The sequence below is a fragment of the Daucus carota genome, chromosome 5 (assembly GCF_001625215.2).
Source record: "Daucus carota subsp. sativus chromosome 5, DH1 v3.0, whole genome shotgun sequence".
NCBI lineage: Eukaryota > Viridiplantae > Streptophyta > Magnoliopsida > Apiales > Apiaceae > Daucus > Daucus carota.
In genome coordinates, this window is record NC_030385.2 from 4511079 (window position 1) to 4524597 (window position 13519).

Here is a 13519-nt window from a genome sequence, read left to right on the forward strand (position 1 = left end):
ACCATCTATCCGACTTTAGCTCACTTCTCCCTTGCAGTGTCCACTTTTACGGTAGTTTCAGAACCCTAAATTCCCTCCCAACACTTAAATTCTTGAAATTAATCAAATTGTGCTTTCTCAGCAACTCCAAACATCCCATTATATACAGGTACTTTAATATTATCTTTCTGCAATTTGCATCTTTTTATGGGACTTCTTGAAATATTGATAAATCAAGCTCTAACATTTTTAAACCATCAAGATTTTGAAATGGGTTGTCAAGATTTCATCTTTTAAGATTAATTTTGGAATGAGTCGAGCTGTACTTCCCAAACATGTAGCTGCTGTTGTAAAATACCAAAAGGATCCCAAAAGGGCACTTGAAATGTTCAATATTGTGAAAAATGAAGATGGTTTTAAGCATAATTTGTTGACTTATAAGAGCATGATTGATAAGCTTGGATATCATGGTGAATTTGAGGCTATGGAAGCATTGTTAGAGGAGATGAGGATGAATATCGATAATGGTTTGTTTGAAGGAGTGTATATTAGTGCTATGAAGCATTATGGGAAGAAAGGGAAGCTTCAAGAAGCGGTTGATGTGTTTGAAAGAATGGATTTTTACAGTTGTGAGCCGTCTGTTCAGTCGTATAATACGATTATGAATATTCTTGTTGAACATGGGTGTTATAATCAGGCTCATAAAGTGTATATGAGGATGAAAGATAAAAGGGTTGTTCCGGATGTGTATAGTTTTACTATTAGGATAAAGTCGTTTTGTAGGACAAGCAGGCCTCATGCTGCTTTGAGGTTGCTTAACAATATACCTACTCAAGGGTGTGAGGTGAATGCAGTTGCGTATTGTACAGTAGTCGGAGGATTGTTTCAGGAGCATTTTGAGTTAGAGGCATTTGATTTGTTTGATGAAATGCTTAGGCTAGGTATTGTTCCTGATATTTTTACATTTAATAAGCTTCTGCACACACTTTGTAAGAAAGGGAATGTCCGGGGAAGTGAAAGACTTCTTGATAAGGTTTTTAAGAGAGGGGTGTCCCCAAATTTGTTTACATTTAATATATTTGTTCAAGGCTTTAGCAGAAGAGGGCTCATTCACGAGGCTTCTAGGATCATGGATGGTGTGACCAAGGCAGGTTTATGTCCTGACCTTGTAACATACAATACACTAATATGTGGTTTGTGCAAGAATGGTAAAGTTGTTGAAGCAGAGTGCTATTTGCATCAAATGGTGAATATGGGGTATGAGCCTGATGCTTTCACATACAATACAATTATCAGTGCTTATTGCAAACTGAGCAGAGCAACAGATGCAGATAAAATTCTGAATGATGCAATGTACAAGGGCTTTAAGCCTGATGAATTCACGTACTGCTCTCTCATTAATGGATATTGCCAGGAGGGTGACATAGAAAGGTCTGTAAACGTGTTTAAACAAGCTTTAGTGAAAGGCCTTCAGCCTACTATTATTATTTACAACACACTAATCAAAGGGTTGTCTCAACAAGGACTAATCTTGCAAGCCTTGGAGCTGATGACTGAGATGCCAGAGAAGGGGTGTGACCCTAATGTATGGACTTATAACCTAGTTATAAATGGGTTGTGCAAGATGGGCTGTGTATCTGATGCTAGTAACCTCGTGAATGATGCTATGGCCAAAGGGGTTCTTCCTGATATTTTCACCTTCAATACTTTGATAGATGGTTACTGCAAACAGTTAAAGATGAGCAATGCAATTGAGCTTGTTAACAGCATGTGGGAGCATGGTATTGTGCCTGATGTGATTACATATAACACAGTGCTGAATGGTCTCTGCAAGACTGGTAAATCTGCTGATGTGATAGAAATGTTTAACGCAATGATGGAGAAGGGATTTGTTCCCAATATTATCACATACAACACGCTTATTGAAAGCCTGTGTAAAGCTAGAAATTTGGGAGGAGCTCTGGACTTGCTAAAGGACATGGAAAGCAATGGCCTGACGCCAGATATAATAAGTTTTGGAACATTGATTAGTGGATATTCTGAGAATGGGGATTTAGAAGGGGCCTATAAGCTTTTTCAAAGAATAGAAAAACAATATAAGTTTTGTCATACAGCAGCAACATTTAATATCATGATAAATGCATTTTCTGAGAAGCTCAAATTAGATATGGTGGAGAAGCTATATCATGAGATGATTTCTAAGGGATATTCCCCTGACAAGTACACATATCGTTGTCTGATTGATGGATTTTGCAAAGTAGGGAATATTGATGTTGCGTACAGATATCTTCTCAAGAATATTGACGCCGGGTTCATACCATCGCTCACAACATTTGGACGGGTAATAAATTGTCTGTGTGTAAAGAATAGGGTACATGAGGCAGTTGGTCTCATCCGCACTATGGTGAGCATGGGCATTGTCCCTGACGCTGTAAATACAATTTTTGAGGCAGATAAAAGGGTAGTGGCAGCGCCTAAGATTGTTGTGGAAGACCTATTGAGGAAGAGTCATATAACTTATTATGCATATGAACTCCTACATGATGGCCTCAGAGATAAAAAACAAAAAATGGAAAATGATCCCAATAAGGGTTCCAAAAAAAGGCGTACTACTTCAAAGAAAGCTTGATTGCCAAAATAGAGCAGTTAGACATTCTACCGTTTGTCATGGGGGAATCCTAATAGATCTTGATGCAGTCGGTATGTTTTGCTACCTGTTCTCCATATTTTTCTTTCTGATTCTCCATCCCTTATCCCTCATTACTTAAATTTCTAGCATATAGAAAGCCTAGGAAGTATATGTTAATAGAGTCTATTGTCTGTTGAATGTTTCAGGGCCAGGTATAAGTCAAACTGCAGATTCATTTATCCGAAGGACTGTTCATGGCATCATAACGATAGCCTACTAGGTACCTTTTTTATGAAAAACACTTAGGTGACATAATTAGAAAGCTTTCTTGTTTAGACTTTTGTGTGACTTGAATTCTTTAAGGTGGTCTTAGTGTCCTACTATTACCATATATCCCATCTCTCGTTATCTCAATTCTCATTGTTCCGTGATGGTTTCCTGTAGTTCAGCTTTTGAATGCGGAAGATCTTACAGTATTGTTATTCTCTATATGATTTGTGTGAGAAATTATTTGTTGTTTCTTAAGCATCCTAAAATGTGGGCGTTTATGTTCTGTATTGAACAATTAAACATCTCAGGTATTTTACCACCACCTATATGTGTGTGTGTCCTCGATCTTTTTAATTTTCATAATTAGATTGATACGTAGAGATACATATTCGGTTTCCAGATGCAAACTATAATTTGAAGATATAGCTCTCTACTCGCTTTATGCCACCTGTCTAACTTCCTTTATCATCAAACATCAACATTTGAAACATAGAGGGAAAACCATTGTTGACAATTTTGTAATTACGTTATGTGTATGAGTTGAGTTTTATCCTGCAACCTTTCTTTACATGAATCTCTTGTCAAGAATCCCCAAAAAGTTAGAAATTTTCTTTTTCCCAACCATTTTGGTTCCTATGTAAAACCGGATGCTACATGACAGGGTTTAAACGGGAGGGGTCTCATTATTAAGGTTTAATATGAGATAACTTTTTGATATTAAATATATTTTTCTCACAGACTGGTCTAAGTAATGGATTGTACTGACTGGTGTCACTCTGTTGTTTCAGGGGTTTTTTTGCCTTGCAGCGCCTGAAATTGATCATAACAAATTGCACTGTTATCATTTATTGGGTATCTTGTATTGTTATCTACTTGCAGTAAGATGCCTTATTACTTTCAAACCTAAATACTGACTGTTGATAGCTTCTTATTGCGAATTTGCAGTATCTGATATTCCATAAGTAGTTCGGTTGGGAGTTTACACGGATGTCATAACGTTTATTACTTCTGATGCAGTGGAAAGTGAATTGATACTCCACTTTACTGCTGCATTTTTTATGCAAGGCACCAATTTTTCACCTGCTAGATTGCTGTTATACTTTTCCAAAATATTGGGTGCCAAGTGCAATCTGCAAGGAAGCCGAAGCTGCTACCAAACTAAAGCAATTTCAATGATATCACTATCACCGTCATAAGTTTAGAAGTTGGCATTTAATTTCAGTGTGGGGGGTTAGTGGTGCTTAAGCTGTACTAGAGATGGCCGCTGGAACATGGATGATCTGTATATGCTTGTAACGATTGCAACTACTGAAATGCTGCCGATCTTTGGGCTATATATCATTGCAGCACCATCATGTTTTTGTAGATGTTGAATGTTACATGGGTGAAATTTTCTTTATGGTAAATTCTTATATAAGAAATAGGCTTCAGATTCAGAGAAGCCTGTGTGTATGTCCTTTGCTAAACTCTCTTTAATAAATTATCCTACCAGTTTATTTATCAACAGATGAACTGTTTCATTATTTACTTCCTTTCTCTTATTTTGCCAAGTCAATATTCACTTTCATGTTAATCCCACTATATAACCTGGACGTATTTAAAACTTAAATGCCCTGTTTGAAACTGAGCTTTAAAAAGTGAAGATATAATGACACATTATTTAAATCTCTGTTGAAGGCTTGTTACCTCCACAAAAAATCTGATTTATACTAATCTTCTATGGTACAGCTTTTTGAATAACCTAGACCTGAAAAAATCTCCCTCCAATAGTGAAGGTATCAGTTGTATAAATACTGCCTCATTTGCACAAATGAAAACCTCTTCACATCGTCTAACAGAAACATTCCTAAAAGCTTTTTTCCTACAAAATAATACTAACAAGATGGCGTGTGCTTTGTGCCTTACGAATAGCTCCATCCAAGCTCTTTCTTTAGGCCAGTTTGTTTCATCTCACTTCTGATCTTTACAACTTCATCCCACTGACCTATATCAGCACAAATATTTGAAATTGAGATGAAAGCTCCAGCATCAGAAGGCTGCAACTCAATAGCCTTCTCTGCTGCTAGTTTCCCGAGCTCAACATCTCCATGTAGTTTGCAAGAAGAAAGTAGAGTTGCCCAGACTAAAGCATTGGGTTTTATAGGCATCTCATCGATGAATCTTTTTGCCTCCTCCAGTTTTCCAGAACGACCAAGAAGATCTACCATACATGCATAATGCCGATTACCTGGCTCAATGCCGTAGTCTTTGGTCATTGATTTTAGATGAAAATAGCCTTCGTCAACTAAACCGCTGTGGCTACAAGCAGATAAAACACCAACATAAGTTACTGAATCAGGTTTAATTCCTGATTCTTTCATAAGGTCATAAAGTCTCAAAGCCTCGCCACCTCTTCCATGCAAGGCATAACTTGTAATAATGACTGTCCAACTGATCACATCAGGTTTCTGTATATGATCAAATGCCTCACGGCAGTCATTAATATTTCCAAATTTTGAATACATCATAACTAGCGAACTACCAACCGAAACTTCCGATTCTAAACCCAGTTTAATAATATGAGTATGCAATTGTAAGCCAACATACAGTATATCTAAACGTACAGCAGCCCCAACAAGAGATGACATTGTAAAGGAGTCGATTCCCAGATCAGTCATCAGCATGTAATGGAACAGCTCAAGTGAATCTTCGATTGATCCGTTTTGAGCTAAACCAGAAACCAGGGAAGAACATGCAACCTGATCTTTTACAGGAATCATGTTAAAAGTATTCCATGCCAAATGTAGAGCACCACATTTGGAGTACATATTTACTAGTGCACCACCTGCAACTGCATGTTTACTATTATCTCGACGGAGGGCATAAGCATGAACTTCTTTACCGTTCTTTAGTGAATGAAGAGCAGATAATGCAGTAAGAACAGCTATTAGAGTCTTGCCGTCAGGTTTAGCCTTGACAGATAGCATGTCTCTAAACAACTGAATCGCTTTATATGCGCAGCCATGTTCAGCATAGCCAGCAATCATTGAAGCCCAAGAGACATTATCTTTCTGCGCAATTTGTTCAAATACCTTATAAGATTCATCTAAAAGGTCACATTTTGAGTACATTGTGGAAAGGGAACTGCCCACAGAAACATCATTCAGTAACCCATTTTTAAGACTAAGACAGTGAATCTGTCTACCCAGATTCGCGCATTCTACAATACTCAAGACACTACAAGTACTAAACATATCAGGTCTTAAACACTCCTGCAACATTCTCTGGAATAAAGCAATTGCACTTTCTGAACTCCCATGCTTAGCACAAGCAGATATCATACCTGCCCATGCAACGACATGCTTCTTTTCTGCCTCTTTGAACACCAATTCAGCTAAGCCTACTGCTCCTATATTTGAGTACATATTAATCAACGAAGCGCTTATCACTGAATCTTTATACAACCCAATACGAAATATTAGACAATGAATCTGTTGAGCCCCTGTGATCATAGCAAGGTTAGCACAAGCAGCAATCACACTAGTGATGGTATACTTATTTGTTTCCACTCTCAGTTTTCGCATTTCATTAAATAATTGAAGAGCAGAAATAGAGTTTCCGTTCTGTACAAACCCGGAGATCATGGCAGTCCAAGATACTACATTACGGATTGGCATATACCAAAACTCCTTCGTGGCTTCGTCCATATGCCCACCTTTTGAATACATGTCAATGATAGCAGTAGAGACAAAGATATCTTCTCCAGCACCACATTTAATCACCCATCCTTGAACCCCTCTTCCCAGATCAAGTTCTTCCAGTGCAGTGCAAGCGGTTAATATGCTAGAAAACGTAAAACTATTTGGCAATGAAAATCCGCACATCTCATTAAAAATATCCAATGCCACCAAATTCTCCTTATTTTTAACAGCCCCAGAAATGATAGCATTCCAGCAAACTACATTCTCACAAGATACATCATAAAAAACCCTTAATGCATCCTCAAAGCAACCACTTTTAGCAAATAGATCAATACTTCCAGCCCGCACATAACCATTCGTAAATAACCCATTCTTCATCACAAGCCCATAAATCTGCTTCCCATTAACATTATTTTGCAATGAGCAACACGCGGAAATCACCCCTCCATAAGTAAACTGATTAGGAACAAAACCCAATGAATGCATTCTACAAAACACTCTCCAAGAATCATCATACAACAAATTCTCATTGTAACCAGAAACCATTATATTCCAAGAAACAACATTTAACTCAGGAATTTCCTCAAACACCTTAACTGCATAGTCCAAAGAACCAGATTTAAAGTAAAAATCGACCAAAGAATTAGCAAAGAAAGGATTTTTATGCATTTCATAGGCTCTGAGCAAATGGGCATGTAAGCATTTGGTGTCAGTGAATGTAAATTTTCTTGATTTGCTCCACTCATTAAAGACCTGTAACGGGTCAAAAAAAGACTCATTCTTTCTAAATCTACTAGCAAGAATAGCTGATGATTTCTCAACAAGGGCAAGAGATTTAAAAAATTTGTTCATTTGAATTCATCAGACAAGAGAACACAGGATAAAAAACAGACAGAACATAACTTCAGCGGGAAAGGATCCTGGTATAAAAATGAGATTAAATATTTATTTTATTTTTTCATTTTAAAGCATGTCAAGATTGCCGAGTTGGTCGAAAGAAAAAAAAAATGGCCGAGTTGGGCTCACGCTCAAATATAGGTGCAGTTCGAGCAAGTTTAAAAAAAATGAATTTTTGTTTAAAGTTAAGAAGTGAAGTAGAAGTCAAAAGTAAAAATACTAATAAAGCGTTTGGAAAAGAAACAAAAGTTGTGAGCAGTGGCGGATCTAATCAAAATAATTCACCCAGCGGAATTGTTTAACACGGACAGAATTTTTTCATAACATATAAATTACAAGTAAAACATAGTACCTTCATTCTTTTTTTCTATCGTTGATCAGACATCCTACAACCAGAATTTTGAACAAGAGTCAAGAGATAGTGAAGTTAGGCAAAAAAAATTAACCACACTCAAGTGTTTAGCAACCAAGAAATACTGATACTTTTTATGCCTTTAATCTCATAACACAACTATAAAAACTTTATGTAAATTCAGAACTTCAATTTTCTTTGATGCATTCTATCAAACAGTTTTAGGCTACAATTTGTATACTTAATATAAAACAAGTCAAAACTTGTAATAAAGCTACCTGAATTACTTTCTTCTGAATGTTGATTGAAATATCAATTCAATTATCCAAATTCCAAACTCCAGTTGATAGTGCTCGGCTGCTAGCGCTTGCTCTCTCTCTCAGTTTCTCTGTTAGACAACTATTACTTTTTTAATTTTCACCCAGCGGTAAAAATATTAACAGTAAAACCTAGAAATTTTCACCCAGCATGAGCTGGGCCCGCTTACCTGTAAGTCCGCCTCTGGTTGTGAGACAGAAGTTAGCATTCTCAGTTTCTTAGAAATGCTTCTACTTCTTTACACAAACGAGTCAAGAAAAATAGAAGCCGGAAGCAGAAGCTGTTTCGGGCAAACAAACAGACACAGCTTCTTAAAAGTGCTTCTACTTCTTTACACAAATGGACCAAGAAAAGTAGAAGCCGGAAGCAGAAGCTGATTCGGGCAAACAAACAGGCACACAGTGAAATATACGAACGGTTACCAGGAATTAGGGGATGGGAGCAGTGTCCTACTTGGAGCCCTAAATATAATATAAAAAATTATGTCCTAGTAGTTTAATACATATTCTACTAAGTTCAACTCCAACAATGTGCCTTGTTTTCACTATATGTTTAATATTTTATTATTAGAAGTTCACTTTCATCATTAAAACATAATATAAAATAGAGAGAGAAAAAGAGGTGTTGATAAAAATTTATTATAAAATATGAGATATGGCAAGTAGAGAGAGTGCCTCAAAAATAGGGCTTGAATGGGTTGTCCTAGTGATATAGGGCATCACTAGGACATTGTTGGATCAAGTTTTTTCATCAAATGTCCTATATTATGACTTAAGACACTAAGAGCAAGTCCAACAGCTGCCCTATTTAGTGTCCTAAGTCATAATATAAGGCACTTGATTAAAGATATTGATCCAACAGTGTCCTAGTGATGCCTTATATCACTAGGACAACACCTTCAAGCCCTATATTTGAGGCACTCTCTCTCCTTGCCCTATCCCATATTTTATAATAAATTCCTACCAACACTCTATTTCTCTCCCTATTTTATATTATGTTTTAATGATGAAAGTGAACTTTTAATAATAAAATATTAAACATATAGTGAAAATAAGGCACATTGTTGGAGTTGAACTTGATAGAATATGTCCTAAACTACTAGGACATAATTTTTTATATTATATTTAGAGCTCCAACTAGGACACTGTTGGACTTGCTCTAAATAGGGCAGCTGTTGGACTTGCTCTAAAGCACTTGTTACATGTCGTAGTGTTTTAAGACATCACTAGGACATTATTGGAGTTTTGATTTGCTTCACGTGCCTTAAATTTTGATTTAGGACATCAATATAGGCACTCTTGGACTTGCTCTTATACACTATAAACAGCCTTAAACCCTAATATTGTTTGTACAGTTAACAAAAATATTTTGAAAATAGAAAAAGAACCCTGCAAATTAAGTTGTGTCACTTCATGATTTAAAAATAATTTATGTTTAAAAATATAAATATTTCTTTCAGAAAACAAATTTGGTGTTTAATTTTACTTTTTAAAAAGGTCTCAGAAAATAGTTTTTAAAAATTAAAAAAAATGAAATATTGTTTTAAAAATATAGAAATAGATATCAAATAAAACCTAATTTTCTATTGACGTGATTAATTGATCTGTTCTCATCCAGGAAGGTAAGATAAGGAGGAGATTGATTTGATGTTTTCTCATCCTGAGAAATTGAGAATAGTGGAATGCAGGATTGAGCAACCAACTAAAACTACATGCATACACGGGAGTGGCAATTTCGTAGTGATTTTGAGTCCAAATTAAAATCACCTAAAATTTTAGAAATGAAATTCTAATTTCGGGTCATTTCGAGTCAATCATCGCTATCGCTTTTGGGTTATTTGAGTAAATCTGGTTGTTTCGTGTCAATCAGGTGATTTTCGGATCACTTTCGAGTTGTCTCAGTAAATCGAGTTGTGGACTGGGTCAATTTCAGATCATGTCTGATATTGCCATTTGTCGACATTCTGGGCCAGTATCAATTCACAATTACCAGTGTGAACTATAAAAATTTACAGAAACACACAGTATCACATCTTCTTGATTTAAGGCATTGTTTTTCCAAGTTTGGTAAAGCATGCTTGTATCATACAAACATCACAAGTCTATAACAATGGAGAAAATCAAGCTTAAAAGGAAACGGAGGAAATGAAATTCAGCAACCAGATTAATGCATAATCTTCAACATTGGGGTAAAAACAATTGCTCATTGAATTCCACATATTTGTCGGATGACACAAAATAACTTGTACACAACTGCTCAAGTCAAAATTCCTTTCAAACACATTAAAACTCTAATATCTGGTGAAACACCCACTTAACTTTTTGCAGAGACCTTTTCTTTTAGCTTCTGAATCTTCAAAACCTTCTTCACAATCTTTTGCTCTTCCACCAAGAAAGCTCGAATGATCCTGGCACATAAAACAGAGATAAACCCATCAGAAAAGGACATGGCCAATTTACCTATAAAACGAATTTAAACCAGAGGAATGTCGCTTCCAAACACACGAAACAGGTATTTAGTAGCATACCTCTCTCTTACAGCTCCTCCAGATAATACACCACCATAGGCCCGGTTAACAGTCCTTCGGTTCCTAGACAATCTAGATCTCTTGTACTCAGCAGGCCTCAGATGAGGAATCTGAAGATAAAATCAATGTGCAATTAGCACAAGCATTTACAATGCAGAGGAGCAAACAAAAACATAGCTTACGATCAAATCATTTTACAGTTTAAATGTCAAATGACACATAGAAAGATCACTTCTAACAAAAGACTAAAAGCACAAAGAGGACAAATAAACTTGTACAGATGTAGATAGAGGAGACTTCAACATAAAAGTACGGACAACTGTGAAGATTAACTCGAAACTAATGTCAGGCTATTGACATCTTCATTCTGCCAAGAGGCAATTAGTATAACTAATAGTAAATCAGAAACAAATCAATTCGTATTCTAATCAAATTACAAGTTCGTTGATTCTGGCAATTGCCATCGGGCAAGTAGAAGAAAACATATAAATAGCTTAGTGTTCCTAAAAACCCAAAACCTTATAGAATCATAAACTCCAGTCCAAACACACATTCATGACAATGACAAAATATATAAACATTTTCTTAAGTCTTAACACACTCAAGATCTAGATCACATTGTTCAACGATCAATTTCCTTACTAAACAGATGAAATTCAATAACAAGCAAGTACAACACAAGATAACATCAGCAAAACTATAATATTAAGATTCCTTATTTCTCATCACTTTCACATAAAAATTTACGTAATTAAAAACACCAAGCTCACTTGTGTCGAACGAATTCACAATGAAAAGTTAACGAAAGGATACACCAAAAACTGATATAATAGCGAAACTTAAACACAAAAACATATCCAGAGACACACAATTATAACAGATAGAAATTCATAGAAAACGGCAAGTAAAAGCGAATACTAAAATAACACATACTAGCCCATTCCAACAAATTTAGAAATAAAAATGAGCATAATAAAAATAATAGAGAAAAAGAGATGATTAAGATGAAATACCCCTTGGATTCTCTTGCCAGTAACAGGGCATTTGGGGCCACTAGCTCTCTTCTTGGTGGTCTGATACACCAATCTCCCACCTATACATACGATCAAATTAGTCACTATATCTAAACTAAATTATAGATACAGGAAATTGTATGTATATGAAAGTGTTACCAGGAGTTTTCACCACTCTGTGCTGGTTGGATTTGGTGGCATAGCTATGGCGCTTCCTGTATGTAAGACGCTGCACCATTTTGACTCTCTCCTCTCTCCCTCTCTCTCTCTCTCTCTCTGTCTCTCTCTCGCTGGGTGGAGGCTGGAAAGGACGAGTGTGTGCGTGGCGGATGAGTATCTATTAAAAACCCTACCCGCTGCTGGCTTGCCCTAGATCTGACGGCTCTCAGTGCTCAATTGGACGGCTCGGATTTGTTTTTACATGTTTTGTATTTTTGTTTGAGTTGGGCTGTCCAAGGGTATAGAGGAGGGGTTTGGGCTATCATTTGGAAACGGCAGGGGATATTGTAAATTTATGCATGTTGTTTTTTAAGGAGTTTATTGGGCCTTTATTAACCTTTTATTTTTATGTTTGTTAAAATTAAACGTGCTCACTTATATTTTCCGGGGATAAATTATTTGAGTTTTTAATCTTTTCTCCGTTCTTCAATCGGTTGGAGTATTATATAAATCCAAATCGAGTTTACGAATTTCCATAAAAAAATTGTATGTTAATATTTTAGGAAAAATTTAGAAAAAGAAAATCTAAAGTTGCTAGTCTATCACGTTTAGTTCGTGTTTGATTGTGCTTTTTATGTTGTCTCACTGTTTGTGGGGGTTTTGTTATTTTCTCACCGTTTGTGTGATTATGACGGTTGATTTAGTAATAAAAATTGTTAGGGGATTGCATTCTCAGTTGATAGCTCAAACTGGTTATGGCGGAAGCGAAAGTGACAAAGTATGTGTAAATATCATGTTCAACAAATCACGTGATTTTATCTCAAGAAGAATGGATTGATCAGTGATTGACTGATTGTTTCTGTGTTTTGTTTGTTCGACGCGACTGTTTTTTTTTTTTTTTTTTTGAAAATGAGAATAAATCTCAACGAGAATCGGCAAATCACCGTGATAATTCTTTCATTCAAGAAAGCTTATTATCTAACCGTCGGACATGCAAGATGACCGGGGAAATTTAGACAGTAAAACTTTAATGTCCGAAAAGAAAACCGGCCTTCTTCCAAGAATCCTGAAAATAAAACAATAGAAACAAAAAGAATATAAGTCGATATATTTAACATATTACATCAAAATATTCCCACAATCATGATAACTCATGATTGAGACAATTAAGCTCTTAATTAAGGCATAATAATAAAATATTAATATCCTTAATTAATGACGCGACTGTTTATATAGATGCCATATGACTTTTTATTATTAAATCTTTGATAATAATAAAAACATTACACTTGGTGACGTTACATATATTTCCGCTCCAAAACTTTGTGAATTGTCTGTGACACTATTGATACAGTAATTTTTTAAGTCAGTAATCCGTACACTTTGAGAAAAACATTATGTTGATCTGTGTGATAGTTAGAGTTTTCTCTCTCTTGAGTTCTCTCTCTTGGTATGAGCAGTATTTTCTCTAGTCTTGCTGCTGAAATTAGGTGAGTTAACGCTTTTAATTTATTGTTAGTAGTATCTATTTGTTTGGTTATGGAACAAAATCAGCCTCAAATTCCTCAAATACCGGAGTTATATCTTACTCCCTCCGTCCCCCTGAGTTGTATACATTGGGGGACGGGTACGCGGCACGGACTTTAATGCTCCTGTAAAGTGTAGTTGTGTAATTTATTTTTAAATTTTTTTTTT

General features: G+C 35.9%; 3 protein-coding genes across 8 annotated transcripts; 1 reads left to right on the plus strand and 2 right to left on the minus strand.

The window, feature by feature from the left end:
- LOC108219803 (putative pentatricopeptide repeat-containing protein At1g74580) lies at positions 1-4384 on the plus strand. 6 transcript variants are annotated; one of them, XM_017393332.1, is made up of 4 exons: positions 1-2679; positions 2815-2888; positions 3667-3756; positions 3896-4384. In XM_017393332.1, the coding sequence occupies exon 1, from the start codon at positions 290-292 to the stop codon at positions 2606-2608; it is 2319 nt and encodes a 772-aa protein (XP_017248821.1). In that variant the 5' UTR covers positions 1-289; the 3' UTR covers positions 2609-2679; positions 2815-2888; positions 3667-3756; positions 3896-4384. The 6 variants fall into 6 exon arrangements, with proteins under 6 accessions (XP_017248821.1, XP_017248820.1, XP_017248822.1 ...); XM_017393331.1 differs by having other exon boundaries at positions 3667-3730; positions 3824-4384; XM_017393333.1 differs by having other exon boundaries at positions 3667-3730.
- Positions 4385-4565: 181 nt separating this feature from the next.
- LOC108220949 (pentatricopeptide repeat-containing protein At1g74600, chloroplastic) lies at positions 4566-7571 on the minus strand. The gene has a single exon (XM_017394845.2). The coding sequence runs from the start codon at positions 7408-7410 to the stop codon at positions 4780-4782; it is 2631 nt and encodes an 876-aa protein (XP_017250334.1). The 5' UTR covers positions 7411-7571; the 3' UTR covers positions 4566-4779.
- A 2704-nt stretch (positions 7572-10275) lies between these two features.
- On the minus strand, positions 10276-12013 carry LOC108220348 (large ribosomal subunit protein eL34). The gene is made up of 4 exons (XM_017394087.2): positions 11825-12013; positions 11666-11745; positions 10653-10762; positions 10276-10532 (listed from the first exon to the last, which is right to left on the minus strand). Exons 1-4 carry the CDS (start codon positions 11901-11903, stop codon positions 10439-10441), a joined length of 363 nt encoding a protein of 120 aa, XP_017249576.1. The 5' UTR covers positions 11904-12013; the 3' UTR covers positions 10276-10438.
- Positions 12014-13519: the final 1506 nt, after the last annotated feature.

Coding starts and splice junctions, on each gene's coding strand:
- LOC108219803 (XM_017393330.1), top strand. CDS start 290: ATGAGTCGAGCTGTACTTCCCAAACATGTAGCTGCTGTTGTAAAATAC.
- LOC108220348 (XM_017394087.2), bottom strand. CDS start 11,903: ATGGTGCAGCGTCTTACATACAGGAAGCGCCATAGCTATGCCACCAAA. Junction 11,746..11,824: donor CAGAGTGGTGAAAACTCCTG/GTAACACTTTCA, acceptor TCGTATGTATAG/GTGGGAGATTGGTGTATCAG. Junction 10,533..10,652: donor GGAGGAGCTGTAAGAGAGAG/GTATGCTACTAA, acceptor TTTATGTGCCAG/GATCATTCGAGCTTTCTTGG.
- LOC108220949 (XM_017394845.2), bottom strand. CDS start 7,410: ATGAACAAATTTTTTAAATCTCTTGCCCTTGTTGAGAAATCATCAGCT.